This window comes from Heteronotia binoei, chromosome 6 (genome assembly GCF_032191835.1).
Source record: "Heteronotia binoei isolate CCM8104 ecotype False Entrance Well chromosome 6, APGP_CSIRO_Hbin_v1, whole genome shotgun sequence".
Taxonomy (NCBI): domain Eukaryota; kingdom Metazoa; phylum Chordata; class Lepidosauria; order Squamata; family Gekkonidae; genus Heteronotia; species Heteronotia binoei.
This window is the reverse complement of record NC_083228.1, coordinates 103,845,101-103,870,870: the sequence shown is the minus strand read 5'-3', so window position 1 is coordinate 103,870,870 and position 25,770 is coordinate 103,845,101. Positions and strand designations below refer to the sequence as shown.

Genomic DNA, 25,770 nt, shown 5'->3' with positions numbered 1-25,770 from the left:
GTTTTCTGGGTTACACCCATGAGGATGCCAGTCACAGTTGCTAGCCAAACATCAGGTCTCACAATGCCAAGACCACAGCCACACAGCCTGGAAAATCTACAACAACCAATTCTCCAAAGAATTACACAGCAGTAAACCCCACTATATAATTCTGTATCATATATAACTTAAGATTTGTACAAACTTATAGCCTAATAAAATCTTGTGCCATATTTTATACATTCACAGTAAACATTCAGCTCTACAGTCAAAAAAGTACCTTCTCCCCTGGGAAGTGCAAATTTAAGATCTTTCACATGCATATAGTAACAGATCAGCAGAGTTACCTCAACAAGTCCAGAACACTAAACAGGCAAGCTGTTAGAAGTTCTGCAGCCACCTGTCCTTGAAAAGCTTGCCCAGTACGTTAGATGAGAACAATTCACTGACAATATAACCCTGAACATTTAAGTGACATTATTCTATTTCAAAGAGACTTATTTAAGAGACACTTAGCACCACCATTATAATAGGAGGGTCTCACTAATTCATAAAAATAAAGGTGTTTACAGCTGAATAATATAAAGAGTTAAATAACTGCTATAGTTTCGGTTTTATCTTTAAAAGACTAATGGTAATATTACTCCATGAAATTTAGCAGAAGACAGAAAGAAGCCTTATATGTTGATTATACATAAGGTCCTCTGCTTGAACACACCAAAGCATCAAATCTACAGTCACTATCTACAAAACCACCTATGGATCAATATGCTGCAATAGCAAACCAATTCCCTAGAAGAAATCTTCACTGCTTCCTTCCCATGATATTACCTTCACAACTGATAAATGCCACATACAGCATAGGACAGCTGCATTTCTTCACCATGAACACATGCTACAAAAACACACTGGGGAATCTCTAAGTCTACAGTAACCCCACATTAACTCCTAAAGAAACAAGGTCAGTTCGCAGACAGCACTTGCCCAGGAAAAAAGCATTGTTTGCTTGTGCGGCAAAAACTGAAAAATCTCACTTCATCATACAGGAGTATAAATTACAAGGTTTTTATTGAACCAGCATTACAGGACTTGGTGGAGATAACTGTAAAATGAGTCATGCTGGAGTGTGACCACCAAACTAAGAAAACAAACTGAGGTACATGATAGACCTCTTACATGCAATTGATATTTTCTATTACAAAGAACTTTTGAGCACCAAAAACTGGAGGATACATCAAAAACAAGCACATATTACAGAGCTGTCAGATGAATTTCTATTCCACAGCTTCATAGTCTGAACTTCCTCTTAGGCTTTCTGGTATCTGCACTGCTTTCCCTGTGTATTTAAAAATCTATATAAAGAATCAACCATTAGCTAACTGAAATTCAAGTAGCGTGTTCTGGAAGATGCAAGAACACCCAAGAATTAGATGGCTGGATATAACAAATACTACACTAATTTCTGAAGGCTTAAGTCTTTTTTCTCAACATATTTTTAAGGATCACAGAAAATATTTCAAATAGGCCTATAAAATACTAACATATGCATGTAGCACATATATATATCTGGTCCCCTGCCATCATTACTGTGTATCACTGCCTGTAAGTAAACCTGCCAGGGAACCAGTCCAGAATGCAAATTCCTGCTGCATGTATCATGCAGAAGAAGAAGGCCTGTTTCCTACTGCATAATGTGTAAAACAGACCTCAGTACACATATATGTAAGCTACTGTTATAAGCAAAAACGTATAGCATCATGAATAGCACTGCTTACTCTCTGCAGCAGCTTATCTCTGTAGTGTTCAATCTGTTCCTGAAAACTCTGTCCTAGCTTCTTGGGCCTTTTTCCAGATTCCAATTCATCCTGAAATTTCATGACCTTCAGCTGTGAAAACACAAACATTTAATACATTTAAGAAGAATTACCTGCTAAAATGATGACCTATAGGTTAGAACTGTTAACAAATTGAGACCGTAAGTCCTTAAAGGTCAAAGCAGACATTTTCGTGTTAAAACAATTTTATTTAGTAACAAATGGTAACAATATCTATTTCTTGCATCATTAATAACTTCTTTTATCTATCCCATATATTACTTTCTAACCACCCCTCCCCCCATTACTTGACCCCCGCCGGTGTTATTTACTTAAAATACTAATATTTAAAGGTACCCTTAACTAATAAAAACAAAGATTAATATTCTTCTTCCTTCTAAAACTTAATCATTATCAAAAATTGTCCAATGTCCTTTTATTTTCCACTCTTTTTCTACATATCTTCTAAACTTTTTCCACTCCATCTTAAAAAATTCTAAGTCATAGTCTCTTAAAATTCTTGTTAATTTGTCCATTTCACTCCATGTCATAACTTTTACAATCCAATCCCATTTCTCTGGTATTTTTTCTTGCTTCCATAACTGCGCATACTATGTCCTAGCTGCTGAAAGCAAGTACCAAATTATAGTTCTATTTTCTTTTGGAAATTTTTCCATTTGTAATCCCAACAGAAAAGTCTCTGCAACTTTCTTAAATTCATATCCCAAGATCCTAGAAATTTCTTGTTGAATCATCTGCCAATACTTTTTTGCTCTTTCACAAGTCCACCACATATGGTAGAAAGAACCTTCATGTTTTTTACATTTCCGATATCTGTCTGGCATCTTATTCATCTTTGCCAACTTTTTAGGAGTCATATATCATCTATACATCATTTTAAAACAGTTCTCTTTAATACTATGACATGTCGAAAGCTTCATAGAATTCTTCCACAAATATTCCCAAGTTTCCATCTGTATTTCTTTATTTACATTAATTGCCCACTTAATCATTTGAGATTTCACTACTTCATCTTCCGTAGAAGAAGAAGAAGGAAGATATTGGATTTATATCCCGCCCTCCACTCCGAAGAGTCTCAGAGCGGCTCACAATCTCCTTTACCTTCCTCCCCCACAACAAACACCCTGTGAGGTGGGTGGGGCTGGAGAGGGCTCTCACAGCAGCTGCCCTTTCAAGGACAACTTCTGCCAGAGCTATGGCTGACCCAGGGCCATTCCAGCAGGTGCAAGTGGAGGAGTGGGGAATCAAACCCGGTTCTCCCAGATAAGAGTCCACACACTTAACCACTACACCAAACTGGCTCTCCTGACCATTTTAGACCATTTTAAAAGTAATTTATATAGTTTTGAAATTAATATTTCATTATCTTCAAGCAGAACTTTTTCCATTTCTGTTTGCTCTTTTGTTATTCTGTTTTAATATCATTTTCCACCAAACTCTTTTATTTGTTGCATTTGGAACCAATCATATTTATTATTCAGCTCTTCAGCAGTTTCAATTCTATTTTGCCACTTTGTATTTTTAATAATTGATTGTATGACAACCACTTTTCTTCACCCATCTCAGCTGTTATTTTTATCACTTCTGCTGGCACTATTCATAATGGCTTTCTCTCATCCCCATATTTCTTATATTTCATCCACGTATTTAACAAATTGTTTCTTATATAATGGTGAGGGGAACAAAATCCATCTTCCTTTTTCCATAATACATATAAGCGTGCCAGCCAAATTTATTTACATGACCTTCCAACGCTAAGAGTTTTTTGTTTAACAGCATCACCCATTCTTTTATCCACACTAAACAAACTGCTTCATGATATAATTTTAAGTCTGGTAATTGGAATCCTCCTCTCTCATTTGCATCTGTTAAAATTTTCATTTTAATCCTTGGTTTCTTCCCAGCCCACACAAACGCTGAGATTTTTCTTTGCCATCTATTAAATTGTTTACTATCTTTCACAATCGGAATAGTTTGAAACATACATTATTCTTGGCAGAATATTCATTTTAATTGCAGTTTTTCTGCCCAGCAATGACAAATTAAGTTTATTCCATTTTATCATATCTTCGTCCATTTTGCGCCATAGCTTCTCATAATTATTTTTAAACAAATCAATATTCTTCATTGATATCTCCACACCCAGATATTTTACCTTAGAGGTAATTTCACATTCTGTCAGCTTCTGCAATTCCTTTTATTTCCTTGCATATTTTTACATAAAAGTTTTGATTTTTCTTTATTAATATAAAGTCCCGCCAATTCACCATATTCTTGTATTTTAGCTAACAACAAAGGTGTTACTTGTATAGGATTTTCATTTATAAACATTATATCATCTGCAAATCTCCCTCACAATTTTCTTTTTCCCTGGCCTTTTTCTCAGTTCCCCCCTTTTTTTTCTTTATTTCATTTTGAATGTCCAGCATCTGTTTTTCTTTTGCCCTCTTATCTTTATTATTCAATGTAATCAATATTCCTCTCATTACCGCTTTATAAGCATCTCACACCATCTGAAATTCTATATCTTCTTTATCATTTATTTGGAAAAAAGCTTTAATTTCATTTTCTAGAGATGTCACTATTTCTTTATTCTGTAGTAAATCGTCATTTAGTCTCGACTTTTTAGACAATTTTGTAATCCACATTATTGGGTTATAATCAGCTCCTATTTTAGGTAAAATCTCTATTTTCTTTGTTATAAGGCCTAAATCCCTTATAAGGCCTAAGCCCCACAACATGTCAATTCTGGAAAAAGTATTGTCTTGCTGAAAAAAATGTATAGTCCCGTACTTCAGGGTTAAATTTTCTTGTTTAACCAATTCAAAGAAGGATTTTGGCAATTTTCCTTCTTTATTATTTTTTTTCCCCAGACCTATCCAGTGTATTCTGAATTGTTCCATTAAAGTCCCCCATTATCAAAACTTGATCATATGTCACTTCATCAAATTGTTGTATAATGTAAAAAAAAAAAAATCCTTTGCTCCATTTGGTGCATACAGTCCCATTAACATTTTTTTTGCGTTTAATATTATTTCTACCGCTACAAATCTGCCATTTTTGTCTTTAAACACTAATTTTGGATCCGATTCTTGTTTAATATAAAAAATCACTCTTTTATTCTGTTCAGCCAATGAATGAAATTCTAGTCCCAATTGCTTATTCCATCAAAAATTGTAATCCTTTTGTTTGATATGTACTTCTTGATGCTGCACTCGTCTCCCACTCGGTATCAGCTCTGCAGCATATGACGTCCTGCTTTGCAGAGGCTGCCAAGCTATTCGGCCTAGAAGTTAGTCTGAAGAAGACAGAAGTTCTCCACCAGCCTGCACCCCAGGAAGATTATCACCCTCCCTGCATCACTGTGGGTGAATCAGTTCTGAAGACAGTCCAGCAGTTCAGCTACCTGGGGTGCATCATCTCCTCAGATGCTAAGATCGACAAGGAGGTTGACAACAGGCTGGCAAAGGCAAACCGTGCCTTTGGCCAACTGCACAAAAGAGTGTGGAGCAACAAGCATCTGAAAAAAGGCACAAAGATCAATGTTTACAAAGCGGTTGTGATGACAACCCTCGCCTACGGCTCCGAATCGTGGGTTTTATACTGTCATCACCTGCGACTCCTTGAGCGCTTTCATCAGCGCTGCCTTCGCACCATCCTCAACATCCACTGGAGTGACTTTGTGACCAACACTGAAGTTCTCAAGCGGGCGGAGGTTACCAGCATCGAGGCACTGCTGTTGAAGACGCAGCTGCGCTGGGCAGGGCATATTTCTAGGATGGAAAACCACCGCCTTCCCAAGATTGCCCTGTATGGCGAACTCTCCACCGGCCATCGAAATAGAGGGGCCCCAAAGAAGAGGTACAAGGACTCCTTGAAGAAATCCCTTGGCACCTGTTGCATCAACCATCACCAGTGGTCTGACCTAGCCTCAGATCGCAAAGCATGGAGGCACACCATCCACCAGGCTGTTTCTTCTTTTGAGAACGCACGCATAGCTGGTCTTGAGGACAAAAGGAGATTGAGGAAGAATCGCACTGCTACAGCACCAACCCTAAATCAGACTTTCCCTGCAGCCACTGTGGCCGGACCTGCCTGTCCCGCATTGGTCTTGTCAGCCACCAGCGAGCCTGCAGCAGACGTGGACTATTGCACCCTTCCTAAATCTTCGTTCGCGAAGCCAAGCCGAGACTTCTTGTAAACAAACTATATTACAATTTTGATTTTTAATCCAATGAAATGTTGCCTTTCTTTTTTGCGGTGAATTTAGTCCATTTACATTCCAAGATAACAATTTGTAATCCATCATGGTACATTCCAAGATAACAATTTGTAATCCATCATGGTGCAAATTCTTTATGTTCTTCATAAAATCTACACAGTTCCTGTGCGTTTGTAATTGTAATCCTTTTTTCTTGAAGTTCAAAGCTCAAACATTCAGGTATTATCCATCTATACCTCATTTAATTGTCCCGTAATTTTTCTGTCAATTTCTTATATGCTCTTCTGTCATTTATCACTTGTCTTGGCAACTCCTTCATAATTCTTACTCTGCTGACTCCCACTATCAATGTCTTTTCAAAGTTTTTGTTCATGATCTTTCCCACCATTTCTTTTGTCTTATAATCACATCTCTTGGTAGATTTTTTTTTTTTTGCATAAATTGAGTTCACTCTATTTTTAACAAGGTGGACTCATGTACTTCCACTCTCCCTTCCACTTCTTGCACTTTCTTTGATGTTGCCACAGTCTCATTCCTGAGATTCTCTATATCTTTTTTTAGCTCTTCAGTATCTTTTCTAATTTCTTTTTTGGAAGCAGTTATTATCTCCTTCATTCCTTTCACTATCCTGGCTTCCATTGCATCTAATTGGTCCTGCATTTTCTCCAGTGAAGCAGTCCTTGCACGGGTTTGCTTGTGGTCTGACATGTAAAAACACCGAAAATTCTGACCTCACCAAATTAAATTTCAACTATCAAGTTTAAAAGAGTGAAGCTTGCTTTCTTCAATGAGCCTAATTTCGCCACCCTCAGAGCCTCCTGGGCTCAGATTAAAGTTTTTATTTTTTCCAAAATGGCGGTTGCGACTTTCTGCCTCAGTTTAAAAAAAAATTTCTTTTTTCTCTAAGGACTTCTGAAATAGTTATTAACAATAATATCCAATAGCATTTACCTTATAATCATCACCTCTGTCGCCTCCACCAATTTTTAATGTCCCGAACACTTAAAAAGTTTTATTTAAACTTCAGCCTCCTAGCAATGGCCGCCCATGTTTATCTATGATATTATAGTCCTAGAGTAGGCTGGCTGCTTCGATGATTTCCCTTTTCTATCCAATACTTCCTGCTTTACTTGCCACCAAATCCCGTTTTCGCTGGTAGAGAGATCTCACAATACTTGACGTATTTCCTGTGTTGACTGTGAGAGCTGCAATTCTATGACGATGGGGCTTTTTCTCAAAAACCGCAAGCAGACCAAACAATAAATTCCTTTCCACTTTTTAGCACTGTCCTTTAAATTTACAAAGTCCAAATTTTGCCCCTTCTCCCCTTCTTCTTCCAAGCTTTCTGGATTTCAATTTCCCACCTTCTGATTTTATTTTGTTTAACTTTAATGAGTCCCGGAATGAAAGATAGCAATCAGTACCTTTTCTGTAGCTATCCAGATCAACACAGGTCTTGTGTAGCTTTAGATGTTTAGTAGTATCAAAGAAGATCAGGATCCTGTCGAGCTTATGTCAAATAAATGACTCTGGAAACTTCTGCAGATGATGAAAATGCAACTCCTCTCCGGAGACCCCTCAAAGGAGCTCCCCCCCCCCCCCCCGGGACTCCCTTTTAGCCAAGGTAAATCTCCTCAAAGTTTCCTGTGTATATCTTGGACTGATCTCTGTCTGAGAAAAGTAGGCAGTAGGCATTAGATTGCCTTCCACTACCCCGAACAGAAGTTCCAGCCTGCTCCCCTCCTGAGAAGCAGTTCAGCTCAGCATTTTCCAACCCCGGAAGTCAGGTCAAAGCAGCCATTTTGTACAGTTCTCTTCAACAACTCTCTAAACAATTCACTTCTACAATGAATCCAGACATTTACTAAGGCTGAAGTAGCTCTGTTCAAATTATTAGCGAGACTGACAATGTGCAAAGTCTCTGGAACCTGAAAGTCTTAAAGGACCTGCTGCACTACACTGTACCTTAGTCCTTCCAACGAGCAATGAAAGGAAATGGCTTCTTTCCTGGTTGAAAGTGAGTATTGCTTGCATTCTACAGCAAACTTACTTTAATTTTCCTTGCAACTATAGGAATCACAGGCAACAAAAGAGGGAAGAATCAAGTTTAAAAGAAACTCAAGACAGAAATGTTAATAATGGGGGTCTTAACGGTCTGGTGTGTTGGGAAAATATCTGCATTGAACAGAGTTATGTCAGTTATGATAGTCATTAAAAGAGGGAGCTATAGTCAACGTAATCTACGCATTGGGACCTACAGGTTATTACTGGGACTCTCCTGTCAGGCCATCTTTCAAGATAGTACAGAAATTTCAGGCAGTGCAAAATGCCTTTGTTCAATTACACGCAAGATAGAGCCAGCAAGCTCAACCTGCACTTGCTTTTGAAACATTGGTTTCCAATTTGTTTTGGGGCCAAATTCAAGCTGCAGGTTTTAACACAGCTTTAAGAGCCCACATTCTAAAAAAGGTCAAGCGAGCCTTCTCTTTTCTATGAAGTCCAACAGCATTTAAGAGTAAGACTCAACAGTACAGTTCTGCTTCAAGAAAGGCTCAAGATGGGCCTTTTCTGTTGTAAGGCTGCAGAATGCCCTCTCAGGACATTTGCTTGCTTATCATCCCAGTTATCCTTTTGAAGAGAATAAAAACTCCACTTTTTAGTGAATTATTTTCATCTTTTTATAAGGCTCTTGCCTATCACATCATTGATTGGAATTTTAAGCTGTTTATATTCTGGCATTTGTTTTGTAAAACAATTTTAAAGTTTGCACTGAACTGCTGTTTTAGACAACTTTAATACATTGTCTTAATGTTATATTATGTCTGTTTAAAGCCACTAGAATTTCAAGGAAATTCTGCTTTGAAATTTGACAATGACAATATGCAAATATTATATAAATAATATCTTTAAGGTACCTATCTTATTATGCATTAACATGTTTGTATTTCCTTGAAAGAAAATAAACGTAATGCAACTAATTTTGGAGTGCCACGTCAAAGTATTTTTATGAATTAGTCTATAATAAAACTAAATTATCTAACGTGTATCAATTCCTATATTTAAGCATGCACTTAGGAAAAAAAAGAGCACTTGCTCATGTACATATCAGTTTTACATTGCAATGTGATAGGCATTTTGTGTAATCTCCTCTCACCAGCAGAGGGCACCCTGGGCTTTTCAAACACAGGACTATGTGTTTGTCCTGTATTACCAACCTGCTCTTAAAAAATTATATATGCTTAAGTACTATATTGAAAAAATTAATACGTTTAGAAAACTTTTACCCACTTCTCCACTCAAGACAGCAATCATAAAAAACCAATATACTAACAGCAAATCAACAACAAATTAATTTAAAATGACAAAAAGTCAATATAACAAATTGGTCAGATCTAAAAAGACAGCCAAAATGTGTATTATGCAGTGATAAAGATCAGAGCAGGGGGCATAAGTAATTTCAAACATTCAAAAATAGCTTTCTATTGTCTTCAGCAATTTTTGCTTAAGAAAGTAGAAGGAAATATAAGCAGCAACCCATTTGCAGCATTATTCTGTAAATGAAGTACCACAGAATTGTATATGTGCAATTCACTTTGGGTTTCACTGCCTAAACCAGGGGTGTCAAACTCATTTGTTAAGAGGGCCAGATCTGACATAAACGGGACTTTGTGGAGCCAAGCCACGTGCATCATAAAATGTAATGCCAGGTAGTGGAGATGTAAACTTTATAAAGAATACAGAGAAACACAAAGATTTTTTTTTCTTAAAATACAAACATGCTTAAAACTCTTAGGAAAACATGAAATGGCAGGGCATTGCAAGCTTCTCCCCCTGCCCCGGGTTAGAGTACTCACTAGGCACCAGTTCTAAATTTCATTCAGCACAGGCATGGTGGCTCAAAGCATCAACCCTTATTTTGCAAGATCACACAACTCCAGCAAGGAACAATTTCTAACTGTCCACATAAATGCTGAAAACTGAAACTGAGCTCCACTCCATTAAAATACATGGCAGCACAGACAAAGCTGCAAGGAAAACACAAAATGGTTTTCCATTAAGTTCTTTATGCCCTGACAGAGACCTTAATGGAAAGTCCATTCTGTTTTTTCTTTGCAGCTTTGCAAGCCCAGAACTGCTTCCTGCTTCTGCCGCCTTCAGCCTCACAGCTTCAAAGGGTGAAGACAGGAGCCAGGAGAAAAGAGCTCCTCAGGCCTGGTTAAAGCTCTGGGTGGACCAGTTCTGGCCCACATGCCAGACATTTGGCACCTCTGGCCTAAACCCTTTAAATTTCTGGAGTTTGAGCTCCTGCCCTATTATCTGGCCTTTCCTCCCTCTTATATCTCCTTTAACTTCCCAACATTCCTTTTCCTTGCAACATTGACAAGTTTTTCCAATGGTAAACATACTAGATAGAGCTTCCACCAATACATTTTAATGTGTTTTTACACTAAACATACTTCAATCTCTCGGAGTTTGGCACGCTTTTCCTCACTCATTTCTGAGTACTTGATTGAAGACTTTGAATCAGGCATTTCTTCTCTGATCGGATTGGAATACATATGATGCTCCTCTGATTTAGAACTCTGAGTATCCTCCTCATCTTCACTTTCTTCCTCTTGGCTGTAAAAGCCAAAGTACAGAAATTTATTTTTTAAGAGAAGACTTCCAACATATAAAGGCATCACTCTATTACACAAGAATGCATACCAATGGGAGAGTGATTTGGTGTATTTCCCTCATTCCTTCGTTACATATAGACCCTCCCCTTATTTAAAAATGCAACATTATTTTAATATTTTAAGAGGTATTAAATATTTATGAAAACATTAGTCATTCTGAAATTACAAATATTGCAAAGTATTTCATCTCATCCAATTAAGAAGAGGCATGAACATACATACCCTTCTATATGCATATCACTTGCTGGATCACAAAACGAAGGCATAAATCAGTTGTGAATCTGAGTGCAGATGTACTCTATCTACACTGAATTGCATTTAGCAGGATACACATTCAAAATGTGGATGGTGACACACACATAAGAATACACCCCAGTGAAAATAATATACTGCACATGAACCAAATTCACATGTGTACTGATTTACTCCCAATGATTGCTCCAACAAATGATACACAGATAAAATCTTCTTTTGCACACATATTTCCTTAACGGAATCGGTCATTTGTTCTGGTGACAATCTCTGCAGCAGCTCAGCTTCAATCTGGATAGACCAGCCTCAGCTGCAGAAAAGCTGCAGCACATCTCACCTAACACAATTTTCATATTTTCTGTGACTGCTTAACGCTTAAGGGTGTGTGTGTGTGTTAAAATTAAGCTTGTAGGTGGTGTTCTTAATGAGGCTGCAGTCCTGTTTCCATCCCATTATAGCCTAGGTTGCAGCCCAACTCCCAAGTCTTCAGTTCAACTCCTAGATGCCAATGTTCAAAGGCAGAATGTAGGCACCCTTCATTAACATCTACCTCTTCCACTGACTGACAGCCAACCATCTCTCTCAAAGAACAAGATTTTTTTATTATGTCTCAGGAATCTATTTCTACCTTTTCCTGTGGCTTCTTCTGATGCCCAGCATGTCCACATACAGGGCACCCACTTTCTTAATGGGACCTTGTTTCAGAAAACATTGCTAGAGAATTTCACATAGATTTCTACTGTATTCCCACTGAAACTGATTTAGAACTTCACAACATTATATAAAAGCAGCAAGAAAGGATGTGAAAGATGCTTGAGCATCTTTCCGTGCCTCTGGAGTCTTACATAAAGGGGAAACATGCATTTTTTTTAACCAGAAGATGTATTTGCCAGACATGAGGATATATAACTCAATCTCCTCACAGAAGGAGATGTGTTATGTTCCCGAAGAATGACAATTCCACACTTCTATACCCTTTGTGATATCACCAGTAGGGGTGTGAAAAAAAAATCAGTTTTTTTTTTTGCTTCAGGTACATGTATCAGTATTCCTGATATTACTGAATACCAAAATACCATTATGATGGTCAGATATGGCTTTTTTTCCAGGTTTCCAAATTTCCAGGCCTATTATTCTCTATGGGGAAACTTTCCAGGTGGCTGAGGGACTGAGGTTAAAGGTACAGGCACCAAAACTTCAGTGCAGCTGATAGTGCCTGTCCTTTAAATAACTGCTGCATTTCAAGTCATTTCACTCTGCCAGTCAGGACATATAGGGAAGCATCCCAGGGAGGTCTGCCATGAGTTCTCACAGGACCTGTTCTATACACTCCTGAACCCATACCTGACATTTCCCCATAAAGCACTTTCCTAGAGGCACTTTGTTTGGGAGTCTGTAACTCGGTCCTCCAAGTCCAATCTGCACCTAACTTGCATGGCATTGGGGGGGGGGACATCCCAGGTGCAAGGTTGACACCTCTAGTTCACTTAGGATCTGTTCTATGTACTCCAGAACCCACACGATATCCCCCCAAAAAAGCACTTTCCTAGGGGCACCTTCGAAGGGGGTCCATACCTCAGATCTCCCAAGTCCAATCTTTACCAAATTTGGTGGGCAGATAGAGGAGAGGTCAGCTAGAGATGCCTTGCAATTTTGGAGTTTCAAGGACTAGGGGGGGGGGCACACCACATCATGTCCCAAACAAGTTCAGTTTGGCAGAACGACTAGGTTCAGGTTGTGTCTCAAACCAGATTTTCCCAGTTTGTGCCCATTCCTATAAATCCAAGCACAGGGGGAAGGAGTTTTGCAAGCAACTCCACAAAAAAGGGGGGGGGGCACAGACTTAAAATTGACACAAGCAGCCTAGGCAAGCCCATAGAATAACCTCCATTTCCCAGACACAGAAACAAAGATGGAGGGGGGGAAGGGGGGGAGACAGTCCCCAGGAGCCTACAAACACTGGCTCCCAGTCTTCAAGGGAAATTCTAAATATTTCCATTTTTTCAGTATCCCCAAAAAATTCCAGATATATTTGTGATGCTGAATATAACCCCAAATGCCAATAAAGTAGTTTTCAAGTATATATTCTGCTCAAATGATCCCAGTGCAGACCCCTAATCACCACTATGCCCATATAATGTAATTATGATAAGAGAAGAGAGGAAAACACAGAACATCTTGATCCTTACTTCTGATTTTCTTCCTCTTCTGATTCCTCATGCTGGTCAAACAGTTCCCATTTAGATGTTGTTACCGCTGGAGTAAAAAAAGAATCATAATTATGCAAAAAGCCAAATACCCAGTGAAGTGATATAAATAGCATTTATAAGGGACATTTGTCAAAAATCATGAACAATTAATTCAGCTGATTATTTCATGTTACTATTTAAGAATATGTACTGAACTTACAACATTCAATATTCTGAACTTGATTGCAAGATTAAAGTACTGCTTCTTTAATCCTTAACATGAAACACACATAGAGAAAAGTGATTAAAACCAGATACAGCACTGACCTTGAGCTTCAAGGGCAGATTCATCCACTGCTTCCCATTTTGAAGGGGCCACTTTGAAGATCGGTTCATTCTTTTTAGATTCTTCAGTTGTATCCACTGTTAGACAAACATTTAAACAATTACTATAGCTACAAAGCACTGTGCTGTGCTACCCTAAACATGTATACATGAAAGTAAGCCCAACTGAATTCAATGGGACCTAGTCTGCTTAGGATCATGCCTTAGATGAGTGCCATTCCTCTATCTCATTCCTCTATCTCAACAAACAAACCATGTAAAATTTCAATCTTGCTATCTTCCAACATGATTATTTGGACATAAATGCTAACTTGCTGCAGCTTTCTTGGGATGACAGAATTTCAGAAGACCGAAAAGGAGTGTGTGCATTTAAGTACTCTTCCACCCCCAGCAGGGAAACTTGTACATTACAGTGAAGAGGGCTGAGTTCCTAACATGACAGCCTTTCACATACAATGAGACTGTAACCATATGCTGTTTCTGAATTTATGAAATAGCTTTAACAGGTAAGACAGGGAAAAGCAGAATAGGCCCAATCCAAAATTCTTCTGGACACTGGAATTATTCTGCACATACCAGTCATTCGATAACAGCTCCTTAGGATTTGCTCCAGATTAGCACATACTGAATGGTCTCATAAAATTGTGAAAATATAGTTCTTGCTTACATACAAGGCAGATCACAGAACTGTGAGAAAGACATAGTTCGAATTTTCAGTTTCCCCCCACAGAAGCCCATTTTCTAATTATGCATCCTTATATTTTCCAAAGTTCAGCTATACTGAAATTAAATTACATAATCAGCCAAAAACTGTGTTTCTATCTGAATGATATTACAGCAAGAAAATGCCAACTTTCAAGCATACAGTAAGTTCATGGGTTTCTTACAAGGTACACCATCGAGATCATCATCAAGTGACTTGATGGGCACTCCATCAATGTCATCTATAGGAGCAACATCAATAGGAATCCCATCCACATCCTCTAGTGGAGCACCATCTAGTTCTTCCTCAATGGGAGCTCCGTCAAGATCATCTGGCACTTCCTGTAAACAAATGACAGTACTTTTTAAGATTTATACAGGCAGTTAGTTTGATGTGCTCCTTCATTTCAGTTTTACTTTTTCAACTTGCATTTAGCAGTTATTTATGCATGTATTTACAAGTTAATCTGGGCTACTTCCCATAGCCAGAAGCTAACTGAGCAGTTGCCAAACACATTTCTGCATATGCACTGCAAGATGCAGTTGTGAGCATCTGGACAATATGCCCAATTTCAATCTCAAGAAAGAAGCAGAAGAACCTAGGAATCTGGCACAATACAATAAATGGAACACAAATACACCAGCTTCACTCTCACATTGTACTTGGAAGTGGTGGGTGCCTGTTACAAACTTCCACCAACCTTGCAAATCAGAAGATATTAACACAAGATTTGAAGTCAGATGCTAAAAACAGTTTTTACCAGAAATAAAAAATGTTCTACTGAATCTGCAGCATAAGTATCAATATGCTTGCGTTGTCTCAGGTCTTTACACTCAGTAAACACAGAATTTCTAGGGGTTTTTTCAATTTGAGCAAGAAATGTTTGCATTTTCCATTCATTTTTTATTAAGCTTAATTTAGCATGCTTCAGAAGCTAGATAAATAGTCCCCCTCATGCTTCTCATAGTACATTTATCATAATGTAAAACTTCCTGTTTGCTATAACTTTGGATTCCCACCCAAAGAATACTGGTATTAATAAATGCCAACTAGCATTTATTCATGATTCTAGGCAGCCCCATCAAAGGTCATACCCAAGTAATTTACAGTAATCTGTATACTCTTCTGTAATTACAGAATAAAAAAAAACTCCTGTAAACGTACATTACTCAAAAGTGCCTGTGAGAGACTTCACATAGAGGCCCATAGATCAGAAAGTCTTGGCTCCAAAACGGCAGAAATCAAAAAATGCTCTCACAGGAACTCCATTTCAAGTAAGCTGAAGTAGTACAGCTCCTCTTATTATACAAATTCCAGCTGTAATCACACAACATTGACAAGATGAGAGGCTTAAAGCTTCTCTCACACACATTCCCCTGCCTGAATACTGATAAAGGGACAATGCACATGCTTCAGGTTCCAACTAATTTCTAGTAAGCAATTGGTAAATGCAAGAATCCAAAGGCAATGGGCAATGTTAACATTTTCACAGGGGAGAAAGTACCATAACCACCCAACCATGTGTATGCAGCTTATCACAATGAAGTTTCATTTTCGGTTTAGGAACCAAAGCAACCTTCATGCCCCAAGTTTCCTACAAACCTTTGCCACAAACATTTTCCTTACGTGTAGTTCTTCATGCTCTTGATTGCTTCTACATCAGTAGTATTAATCATGGTCTGATCTTGCACTTACCTCTGCTTCTTTTTCTTCTATAATATTTACAAGCCCCAAGAAAATATTCTGCAGTTTGATCAAAAATGGTTCTGGATAAATCGCCCAGTCTTCCCATGCTCTGAAGCATGTCATTACCCGTTGCTAAAAGTAGTAAACAATGCTAGTCATTTGTATTGAGAAGTACTTAAAAGTAAAATACAAAGCCCACACTACGAATCTATTTAGCATGGTGACATTCACAGAATACTCATACACAGGCTTCAGGGTTTGCTAACTTTGACTGCAAATCACTGAAGTAAAACAGATTTAAAACAGACCACAATGAGACTACATTATGCACACTCCATTTGAATTTCATTTTCAAAGCAGTACCTACAGAAATATTGTTATGGTTTAAAAAAATAGGTTATTTTCAGAGAAATCTGCTGTATTAAGATAGCAACTTGTATGATCCACTATGCAAATACTATTTGATCAGAATGACTTCCATGTTCAAATCATTTCCTGAAATTAGAAATTCAGTTGGATCTTCAAGATCCTGGAAGTCTGAGAGCACCTGGCGCACAATAGATCTTCAGCATTAAAAAGAGTTGAATGATTTCAGTTAACAGCTGCCATTCTGCTGCAGCCAATGATAGCCTTTTCAAGGCCATTAACATTACGTATTGAAAGCCATCATTTTTATTTCTTCAAATAAGTACGATTTATTGGCGGCTTCCCCACTTTTTCACACCACTCCTCTACTATTCTACCAGGTGCCTGGTTTCCAGTTCTGGACTCTGATCTGATTTGTAACACAAGGATTTGGGATTAAATTGGGGACAGGCTTCAGATGTTCTGTACAGGACAACTATCAATCCAAACAGAATCAGTTTTAATTCTAATTCACTGTTATATTTGCACAAATTTAGCCTGTGTGTTCAGATTTGCTACATATTGTAGTTATGTGGCATTTATTCACTGTATAAAAGGTTCTGTTAAATAATTCTGTGTCAACAATTAAGCACATACCTTAAAGTTTTCAGACTGTAAATGGCCTTGTATTGTTCGGTAGGTAGCATTCAAATCAGAAAATATCTGACATAGTTTTGTTTCAAAACTGAAAAGATAGTTTTCCACATTTTACACTTTGTAGAATGAAATATGTCATAACAAAAAACACCCAACTCCCACTTATTTTTTATCGCTCAAGCCCACTATTTTGCAGTTCTAGGGGGGGAAAAGTCTACAAAGCAAGAAGAGGCCCAAATCCTAAATAAACCTGGTGATGTGGAGAGCTCAAGGAGTTTCGGAAATAAACTCTCAGGACAACAAAAATAATTACTACAAACCTTTAGTCTATATTTATATATAACCATTTGTAATGTAATCTGGATTTTAAAAAACAGGTTCAGGAGAAAATGTTTTTATTGTCTGTGCATTGCCTATAAGGTCTCACAGAGCAGCTGATTTTATAGGGCCACAATTCAGAAGGCCTTGGCCCATTCTAGACAGTCTCATCCCTTAATTGGAAATGGACTTTGCCCCAGAGACAGAAAGAACCTTCCTTGTTGACTTACAGCTTCTAGATAGACACCAGTTCTGGGCTCTGATCTGAATTGTAACACAAGGATTTGGGATTATTTCTTATCCCTGGGGCAGACTTCTTCAGGTGTTCTGTCTCAAGCCTCTATTGGAGGCAAAAGAAATTACCTGGAATTCCTTTTTGGAACTAATCACAGAAATAGTGGAAAAGTAACAAAAATCTTTTTGTGTAAAATTGCTACTGGCTATTATTGCTTTTGGATGCACAGTAACATGCCTCTCTCTAGTGAAATCCTATGGACTTGAAAATAGAATGAAAACCAATTAATTTAAATCAGAACTTGCTATGATAACTATTTTAGGGCTCTAACCTCCTTGGCACCACTCAACCAATCAGGGTTTTTGGGCCTGGGATACTGGTTCTTAGTACATTTTCTAGCTAGTTCTGGAAGCTAAGTGACAGCAGTTCTATAAGGACCTGCCCTTCCTGAGCTGGAGAGCCCTTGCTTATGTTTCTAAAATACTGACAGGGATCCATTTTCATGTTAGTTCAACCACACAAGAAAAGTTCCCTCTCTATTCTTACATTTACAGAGCACCAGAAATACCCTCACAGAACCACAAACCCAGTATTAAAAACTCTAAAAAGTAGAAATATAAACTGGTGCAATGTTTATGCATAGGATATATGTTTTACTAACTTTGCTACTGAATTCAATATCCTGCACAATAACTAATATCACAAGCTGTACCATTTACATTTTAAAATTCTTGGGAAACTTTTCAAAACCTTGATACTTACAACTTTCTGTAATATGACGCATTGGCAACTTTAGCAGAAGAATTGTATAACACATCAGAAACCAAATATAATCTTGCAATCTACAAGGAACAGAAAGAAAAAGGTCACCAACATTTTTGCTTTGCAAGAGAAAGCCTTTCAGACCCTTGGCATGCAAAGCCATGCAAGTTCAGCAGAAAACTAGCACACCATCAGCTATATTGTTTATTAAAAAAAATAGCTGGGGCTCTTACTATAAACTGCTATTTAAGAAATGCCAGACTTCAAAATGTTTTGACTTTCATAGAAATATTTTTCATAAACATTTAAAAAATTCTAATGTTTAAAAAATTCTAAAGACATGTTTAACAAGCGATACATCTAAAAGAATTTGAAAAGGTAGCCCATTCAGGTGATCACCAAACATGCACAAGTTGCAGAGATGTTTTATGCATAAAATGTTTAAACATTAATTTCTCATTACCTTTTTCGGAAGCGGAGTCTTCAAGATTGACAGTGACTCTGTGACGCAATCTACAATTTCTTCAGCAGCTTCAGCATTATTAAGACAGAAAACCATTGCATCTCCAATATCATTCTTACGCGGTGTTAAGCCACGCAGGATTTCCTCTAATTTGTCCCTCTGTCTGAAATTTCAGTTTCACATTTTCATAAAAGTTGACAACACCTGTTCTGTATATTTATGTTAGCCTTGTGGTACATCAAACTTAAATATTCATATAATCTACATTTTTAAATTAAATTCCATATTAAAAACAAAGGATGTTTGGAAATCAGTTACTAACAGTTATAAGATATCCACCTAGCATATAATGAGACTCCTAAGAAAACCATCAAGTAGAATTTTGTGTTCGTTTTAAACACCGAAGGCTGGGAAACCTCTGATGGGACATTATGAACAGAAGTAACGGTGATATGTTAAGCTCTTTAAAGATGCTTACTCTTCCTTAAGTGCACCCTTCTTGCTAGGCTCCTCAACAAATGCTTCAGGCTCTTGTTCTTCTGACATCCCATGAAGATACGGATTTAAAGGAGGTGGCCTCCAGAAAGACCCATTTTTAAACATACGAAAATCTTCAGTTCTCCATTTCGTTGGCGCATCGCCCTAATGACAATAATAAGAGTGTGAAGGCAACAAATCTATTTCCCTTGTGTAATACTGGAACTGTTATACTAAAATATATACTAAAATATTGCTTGCCTGCAGGATTGAATAAAGCTTCCACCTGTAGTAGACATGTGCTGGAGTCTGATTCTCAAATAAAAACCTACATAAAGTACAGAAAGAAAACAAAGCATATGACCAAGTTCAGAATAATTGAATGTAACTTCCTGATTTTTTAAAAAAGAACTGCAACATAGTTCCTTCTACTAATCACATCCCAATGATAACACAACCTATTCAGCAGAACTAAATTCAGCAAACCCTAGTTTTCACAAACTGCAGATGAAATGAATGTATCATTTTGGAATACAGGAGAGGGCTCACACGATAAAACAGATAAGCACAGATTCTCCATAAAGATTAACGTATCAAGGAATGTGTCAAGGCAGATCTTTCTCACCAATCTCAAATTTTCTGTGTTCAGGGATTTTAGGAAGCGGAGATATTGAGGATCATTCAATAATATGCACCCTACCCCAGTAATCTGAAATGGTACAACCAAGCCACCCATCTATTAGTAAGAACTCGAATAGAGAATAGAGGGGTTTCTACCACAGCCAGTAGATCTAAGTTTACAGTGACTATAATTACATGTAACAGCAGAAACATGCTATACTGAACAGAGCAAGAAGAAAAAGTAAGCACCTGAACATTGGATTATTGATTTCTCGGTTCATAATCATGGCTTCAAACATAGGTCCTTCACGCACCACAAACTCTATCATTCGATGTATCAGCGCAAGCAAATTCCTAGAACAACAACACAGTTAAAGAAAAACATTGATTCAGACCTAACACTATTCAAGCTACACTCCCACCTAAGGTATCATAAATGGAAAGATTGTTTTCTATACAATTAAAGTCTTCTATATTAAGGTAATTTGGAGCAATAATCTAATCTTCGGTGATGGGTTAAAATATCCAATGGGGCTTCAATATAAACACAAAGATTAAAACACCTTGTGGCTCACACATTATATTTCCAACACAAAAAAACTATTTAATTTTTCAAAATTAATGAAATGCTATTAAAACTGTATTATTAGCAGTTTCTAGAGAAACCATTCAATATTGTGCTTAGACTATTTAGTTAGTCTCCTCATTTAGTCCCAGCAAAAGAAAAAAGTTAATGGTTTAAAACAGCTGAAACAATTGTGCAAATACAAATCACAAAGGCCATTAAAATAATATGGAGTGTGTTGACAAGTAAGTGGTATGCTGCACACTGGCCAAGGACACGATTATGTCCGTGGCTGGGCAACCACAAGGAAAATAGGAGTGGGATATAAAAACCCCATGTCTACAGAACAGCTTCTCAGAAGAATGTAGCCTGGGCGTCTATCCTCTTGGCCCACTGGGAAGGCTGCTATTCCGGAGAAATTGTGAAACAGACACAGCTTGGGCAAAGGGGGAATATCCTGAAAGCAGCAGCATAAAGAGCTTTCAGATTTGTTTTTAATGTTTATTATATCTGTTTCCATGTTTGTTTCTTATACTGTTACCAGCCTTGGATCCTGAGATGCTTAGGAGAAAAGTGGGTATATAAATATTTTAAATAAGTATAACTAAATTTAAGAAGCAATCAGGTGTATTTAAAATGGACGCAGGAAAAGGAAATTGTCATTAATGACAATGTCCCATAATTAATGAGCCACAAGTTTTTTAAGTCTATATACAGTTATATTTTCATTCATCAACATAACAACTTAAAGCTACAAAATGATGAGTATTTCAAATTGTACTCAAAGTCTCAAGTCTAGTCATAATGGCAAAATAAGTATTCCAATAAGGCAACAATTATTCTTATTTTGGAATGTCTTGCATTGACCCCAATCCAGACAGGCACGAATAGGAGATTCATATACAGTACGCTTTGCTTTTTTAACTTTGCTGAAATGGAGTATTTCATTCTGAATTAAAAGCTACAATTTATGCTTCCCAGGCTCTTTAAAGCAGCAGCCCATAGTCTCTGTGAGAAAGTTACTAAAATTAACTATAAGCCCATACATTTCCTTATGACATGTACAGGGCCTCGCTGGATTGGGGTTATTGGTTATTGAGAGAGACGTCAAAATATTCAATAGGAACTAGAAGAGTAATAGCAGCCCTCCCCCATTTCATCCTACTGTAAATTTTATTTACTGTAAATCGACTCTGCCACATACAAGGAAGTTTTTGTTTGTGATTACTAAGACAGACATATGTCCCAATTCTTAAAACTACAACTGCTCTACAGCTATTATATCAGATTATCGTACTTTCATGTATTGTCTTCAATCACAGTCAAGGACTTTTTGTATACAGTCTTTATTTTATCATTCACAAACAACACAGAGTTTTTTTACCAAACTAAACATGCACTAAGGTAAAATATTTTACTACATAATATTTGCTCTGACCACTTTTACTGAGTAAAGCATCCGATACTCTTGGTATCTACAAGTCTTACCTATAGCTCAGTTCTTAATACTGTCCTAGAATAACTCCAGAACCACTATTCAAAAATTTCAAATAATTCAGTATTTTATTTGGTGCAGTTTTATAGATTTCGAAACGGAATAAATATTTGAGGAAAAAACTGTTATTTGAAGATACCAACCTAAGCAAGTCATTTTAAGCCTTCTAATGAATAGATGGACAGATTTCAAGCTACAACATTCATTTCTTCTTTGAAATCTACTAACTACAAGCATAACAAAGTCTTATTTCTCTCACAGTAAGGATCCAATTTTGCTTACTAAATCCAGGCAGAAAATGTCATGACACAGTGTTCCATAGCTGCTGTGCTTCAGCACAGGAATTCTGGACTGCCTGCAGCATTTACATCCCTTTGCAGTCAATCACCTTACAAAATTTAACTCAAGTAGCTGTAGCATACATAGAAATATATACACCTAGTTTTCAATGATCATTTAGACAGTGCACCTTGCAGTGCAAATTTCTATTTGGGGTCAGCCTTCAGTCAGTCAAAATGAGGCTTCAGGATTCCTACAGGTACAGCAGAAATGTCATGCTTGTAAGTCAACAAACCGGATTCATTCCTTACACTTTTTTGGTATATGCCAAAATTGGACTTTTATATTAAATGTATCATCAAGTATTATTGCCTCTTATGTTCCAAGTAAGGTTTTAGGCTGATTTTTTTTAAAGAATTCTGACAGCGAAAGTGGAACAGATTACAACAGGGTCACAAGCTGCACCAAGCCTGGGGATTGCATCACATCAAAAAACAAAACAGGACATGACAGGAGATCAAACTCCTTAAGATGAGCAATTGTTTTACCAACTCCAGCTGTTCAAATTCAGCTTTCTGGGGCAAGGCTGTTATATGGCATTACTGATAAATAACTTTATTCACACACATCCCACTGGAGTTTTTCCTAGGAGGCTTAAAATGCTTAATTAAGCAGTAATTTCAAATACAGTTACATACATATACAGGAATACATTCTACTTCATAGACTCGCAAAAGTGTTGCGGTGAACAAAATGGGAGCACTGCTTGCTCCAAGAAGTAAACACATACAGCACTATCCACACTAACCATGAGATGTAACACTGCTAACTTATGTTAATACTGCAGAGATTATAAGAAAGATGTTTACACTGCTATCTTAAACTTACAGCCTTGCTACAGAAGTAGAGTGAATGTTCATGACAAAAAAGTGTAGTACAAAGGATTAAGTTTAAAAATCTGAAACATTAAGGTGGCCAACAAAAAAAGTCTTTCAATTATAATAAAACCACAGTAATTGGAGCTGATCGTACCAATGTCTGGTCAAAAACTGTATACTTTCCCAATCCATCCCATGATGTTTTCCTGGTCCCCCGCTGCCGCAGACAGTTCAGCTGGTGTTGCTCACCAAGGCCAATGTCAAAGAGAATTTGGAATTCTTTGCTGGTCAATTATTTTAAACAAGTGTTCGTGTTGCTATGTTTGAGAAAAGTTCTATACTTAACTGAGCAAGGGTATGCCTAGTACTTACATAGCCTAACCATAAATCAGATTTATGTGCAAAATGAAAACTGCTCTAGGACATTTACTGATACTATGACAACAGTTTGAACCTAGAGAAAAATATCATAAAAGCACTGCCTATGCTACAACCTTCACATGACTATTACAGAAAAGATAGACATTTAGCCCAGCATCAACAATCCAAACTTTCTGATGATCCAAGTCTGACACCCTCCACAAAACCCACAGACAATATAAAAAAGCATTTCTGCCTTCCTTGATCTTCTGGTTAACTAAAAGCCTTTTGGATGCCCCAAGCCATTTGGGTGACAGTGGGTGTATCACTATAGTGCCACAGTCTAAATAACTCTCTAAATTTTACTCAAACCCAACCATCATATTTACCTGGTAAATAATTCCATGCTTCATCAATTTAATTCCTCTTGTGAGCCAAAGACACTACTGGATAATCAAATATCTTTAATACATATAGCCAACCCCCAAACTTCAACTTCAAACCTAGGTGGTTATAGATCAACCTTTGCTCAGTCAAGTTTAAACTTTTTCTTCAACATTGCACGTTTTCTGTAAAATTCCAAAGGGGATATTTTCTATATTTAGATCAGTAATAATAAAGAAAAAAATGTACCTTTCTGTTGGGATAACCACTTTGACTATGGCTTGCGACAGAGTCTGTATATGAAGTCACATCAGATAATAAACATAGAATATGTGAGTATTGTTAACAAGTAACAAGCAAAAAATACATATGCATTGAAAATACTACACATCTATCACAAGTTCTGCAGGCAATCACTGCTGCGAAGTTATACACTACGCAATTACATAAAGAGCAAATGGCTGTGTACAGGTGAACCATAAAAGGTTCACTAATTTAAAGTATGAGAACATTCCTGACAGAATGTGCATCAATGCACTGAATAGGTACTATACTGATAATAATGGCCCCAGATAGAAATGCAATAAGGTTCCTGTGTGCCACAAAGCTTTTACTTTTTTCCCCAACAGCAGTCACTCTATACTGTTTTGGAAGCTGTTTCTAAATCCCTCCCAAATTTCAAAAACAGCTTCTATGAAAGTACAACGAAACTGCTTTTTAAAAGAAATCCAGTCAAGACCTCTCTGTGCAAAAGAAGCATATGAAAAGGCTTGCTGGATGAGGGCCAATGAAAGAAATGTTATTACATCTCTCTATCTTCCATGTACTACTTTAGCCCTTAGCAGACTAATACTCCTGACTGTGTAACCAACACTTGTGATCAGGACTACAGTGTGAGAGCAGCCCCCTCTCCCCTTGGGAATAAAGTCCCCCAACATACCCTGCTGGATTTACAGCAATAAAGTATTACACCTACAGCAATGCTGACCATGGTTCAAGCTAGCAAGAGTTCCTGCTAACTAAGATTTGAATCCAGCCTAGAAATGTGGTTTCAAATCCTGCTTAGACAAGACTGAAGAGTAGCTTTAACCTCAGTTAACATCTCTGCCAACATAACACTTAACTATGGATGGATAAAGCCAGCAGTAGTAATATCAGAAAAGGGATCAGGGAGGGGAGTGTGCAATCCCACAATCTAGTCCTAATTCAGTCAGGAGTGTTAGGTTTTCACCAGTCTCTAATTCCCAGCCTTCCCAAACCTAAGAAATCTTATAAAAGTATCAAATCAATGTGACGTGTTTAAGAGATACTTACCATTTACTGTTATGCTAAAACTAATATTCTTCTAAATAACCTGACAGTATTGACCTCAAAACTACCCTAAACTATTGACTCGAAATAACTTTTTACACAGAAGTTTTTTGTGAGTTCATCCTAGTGATAATTTATCTGCCTAAATTTAAATTTAGCCTTTAAAAAGTGTAAATAATTTAGATACTGCAAATCTGGCAGCTAATAACAGGGGGACATAGGAGAAAAAAAACCAGGGAGTTTGGAGGGGGAAAAAACGTGGTGGACAGACTTAAGAGCGCAATTTTTAAAAATGGCCCAATTCTGTGGCCTAATAAACCAGGTTAACTCCTCAAGAATGAGGCTCCTTAAGCTAAGGCAGGGAACAAGTTAGTTTATCTAAAAGCTGATCACTGCAATTCTATAAAACAATTAAAATGACTACCATAGATTTAGCATTTACAAGATGACATATGGCCCTGGGTAACTTTTTACCTTCTCAAAATCCTCCTTGTTTTTTGGCGGTGGCAACATTGGAGCATTAGGGTTCTTCAATCTCTCTCTGGGCTGAGCATTAAAAGGCAGTCCCGATGGAGGTGGTGGGAGAGTATGCTCCATCATAGAAGGAGGAATGTATATAGGATGTGGAGGAATAGGAACAGCTTTGCCCCAGCCGAGTTTCATCTCAAAAGACATGATCATCTTGCCTGAGAAATAAAATATCACACTGCTTTAGAAATAAGTGAACTAG

At 37.4% G+C, this 25,770-nt stretch overlaps 1 protein-coding gene across 2 annotated transcripts in view; it reads right to left on the bottom strand.

Moving 5' to 3' along the window:
- U2SURP (U2 snRNP associated SURP domain containing) overlaps positions 1-25,770 on the bottom strand; it is a 46,564-nt gene that overhangs the window by 5,601 nt on the left and 15,193 nt on the right. For both annotated transcript variants that reach the window (XM_060242309.1, XM_060242310.1), the window contains exons 11-24: positions 25,515-25,726; positions 23,979-24,022; positions 20,018-20,122; positions 19,409-19,475; positions 19,149-19,312; positions 18,671-18,833; positions 18,208-18,287; positions 16,893-16,980; positions 15,900-16,022; positions 14,389-14,545; positions 13,484-13,579; positions 13,157-13,223; positions 10,494-10,656; positions 1,755-1,865 (exon numbers count right to left, since the gene is read on the bottom strand). In XM_060242309.1, the coding sequence (XP_060098292.1) occupies positions 1,755-1,865; positions 10,494-10,656; positions 13,157-13,223; positions 13,484-13,579; positions 14,389-14,545; positions 15,900-16,022; positions 16,893-16,980; positions 18,208-18,287; positions 18,671-18,833; positions 19,149-19,312; positions 19,409-19,475; positions 20,018-20,122; positions 23,979-24,022; positions 25,515-25,726 (1,640 nt within the window). The remainder of the gene's footprint in view (positions 1-1,754; positions 1,866-10,493; positions 10,657-13,156; positions 13,224-13,483; positions 13,580-14,388; positions 14,546-15,899; positions 16,023-16,892; positions 16,981-18,207; positions 18,288-18,670; positions 18,834-19,148; positions 19,313-19,408; positions 19,476-20,017; positions 20,123-23,978; positions 24,023-25,514; positions 25,727-25,770) is intronic.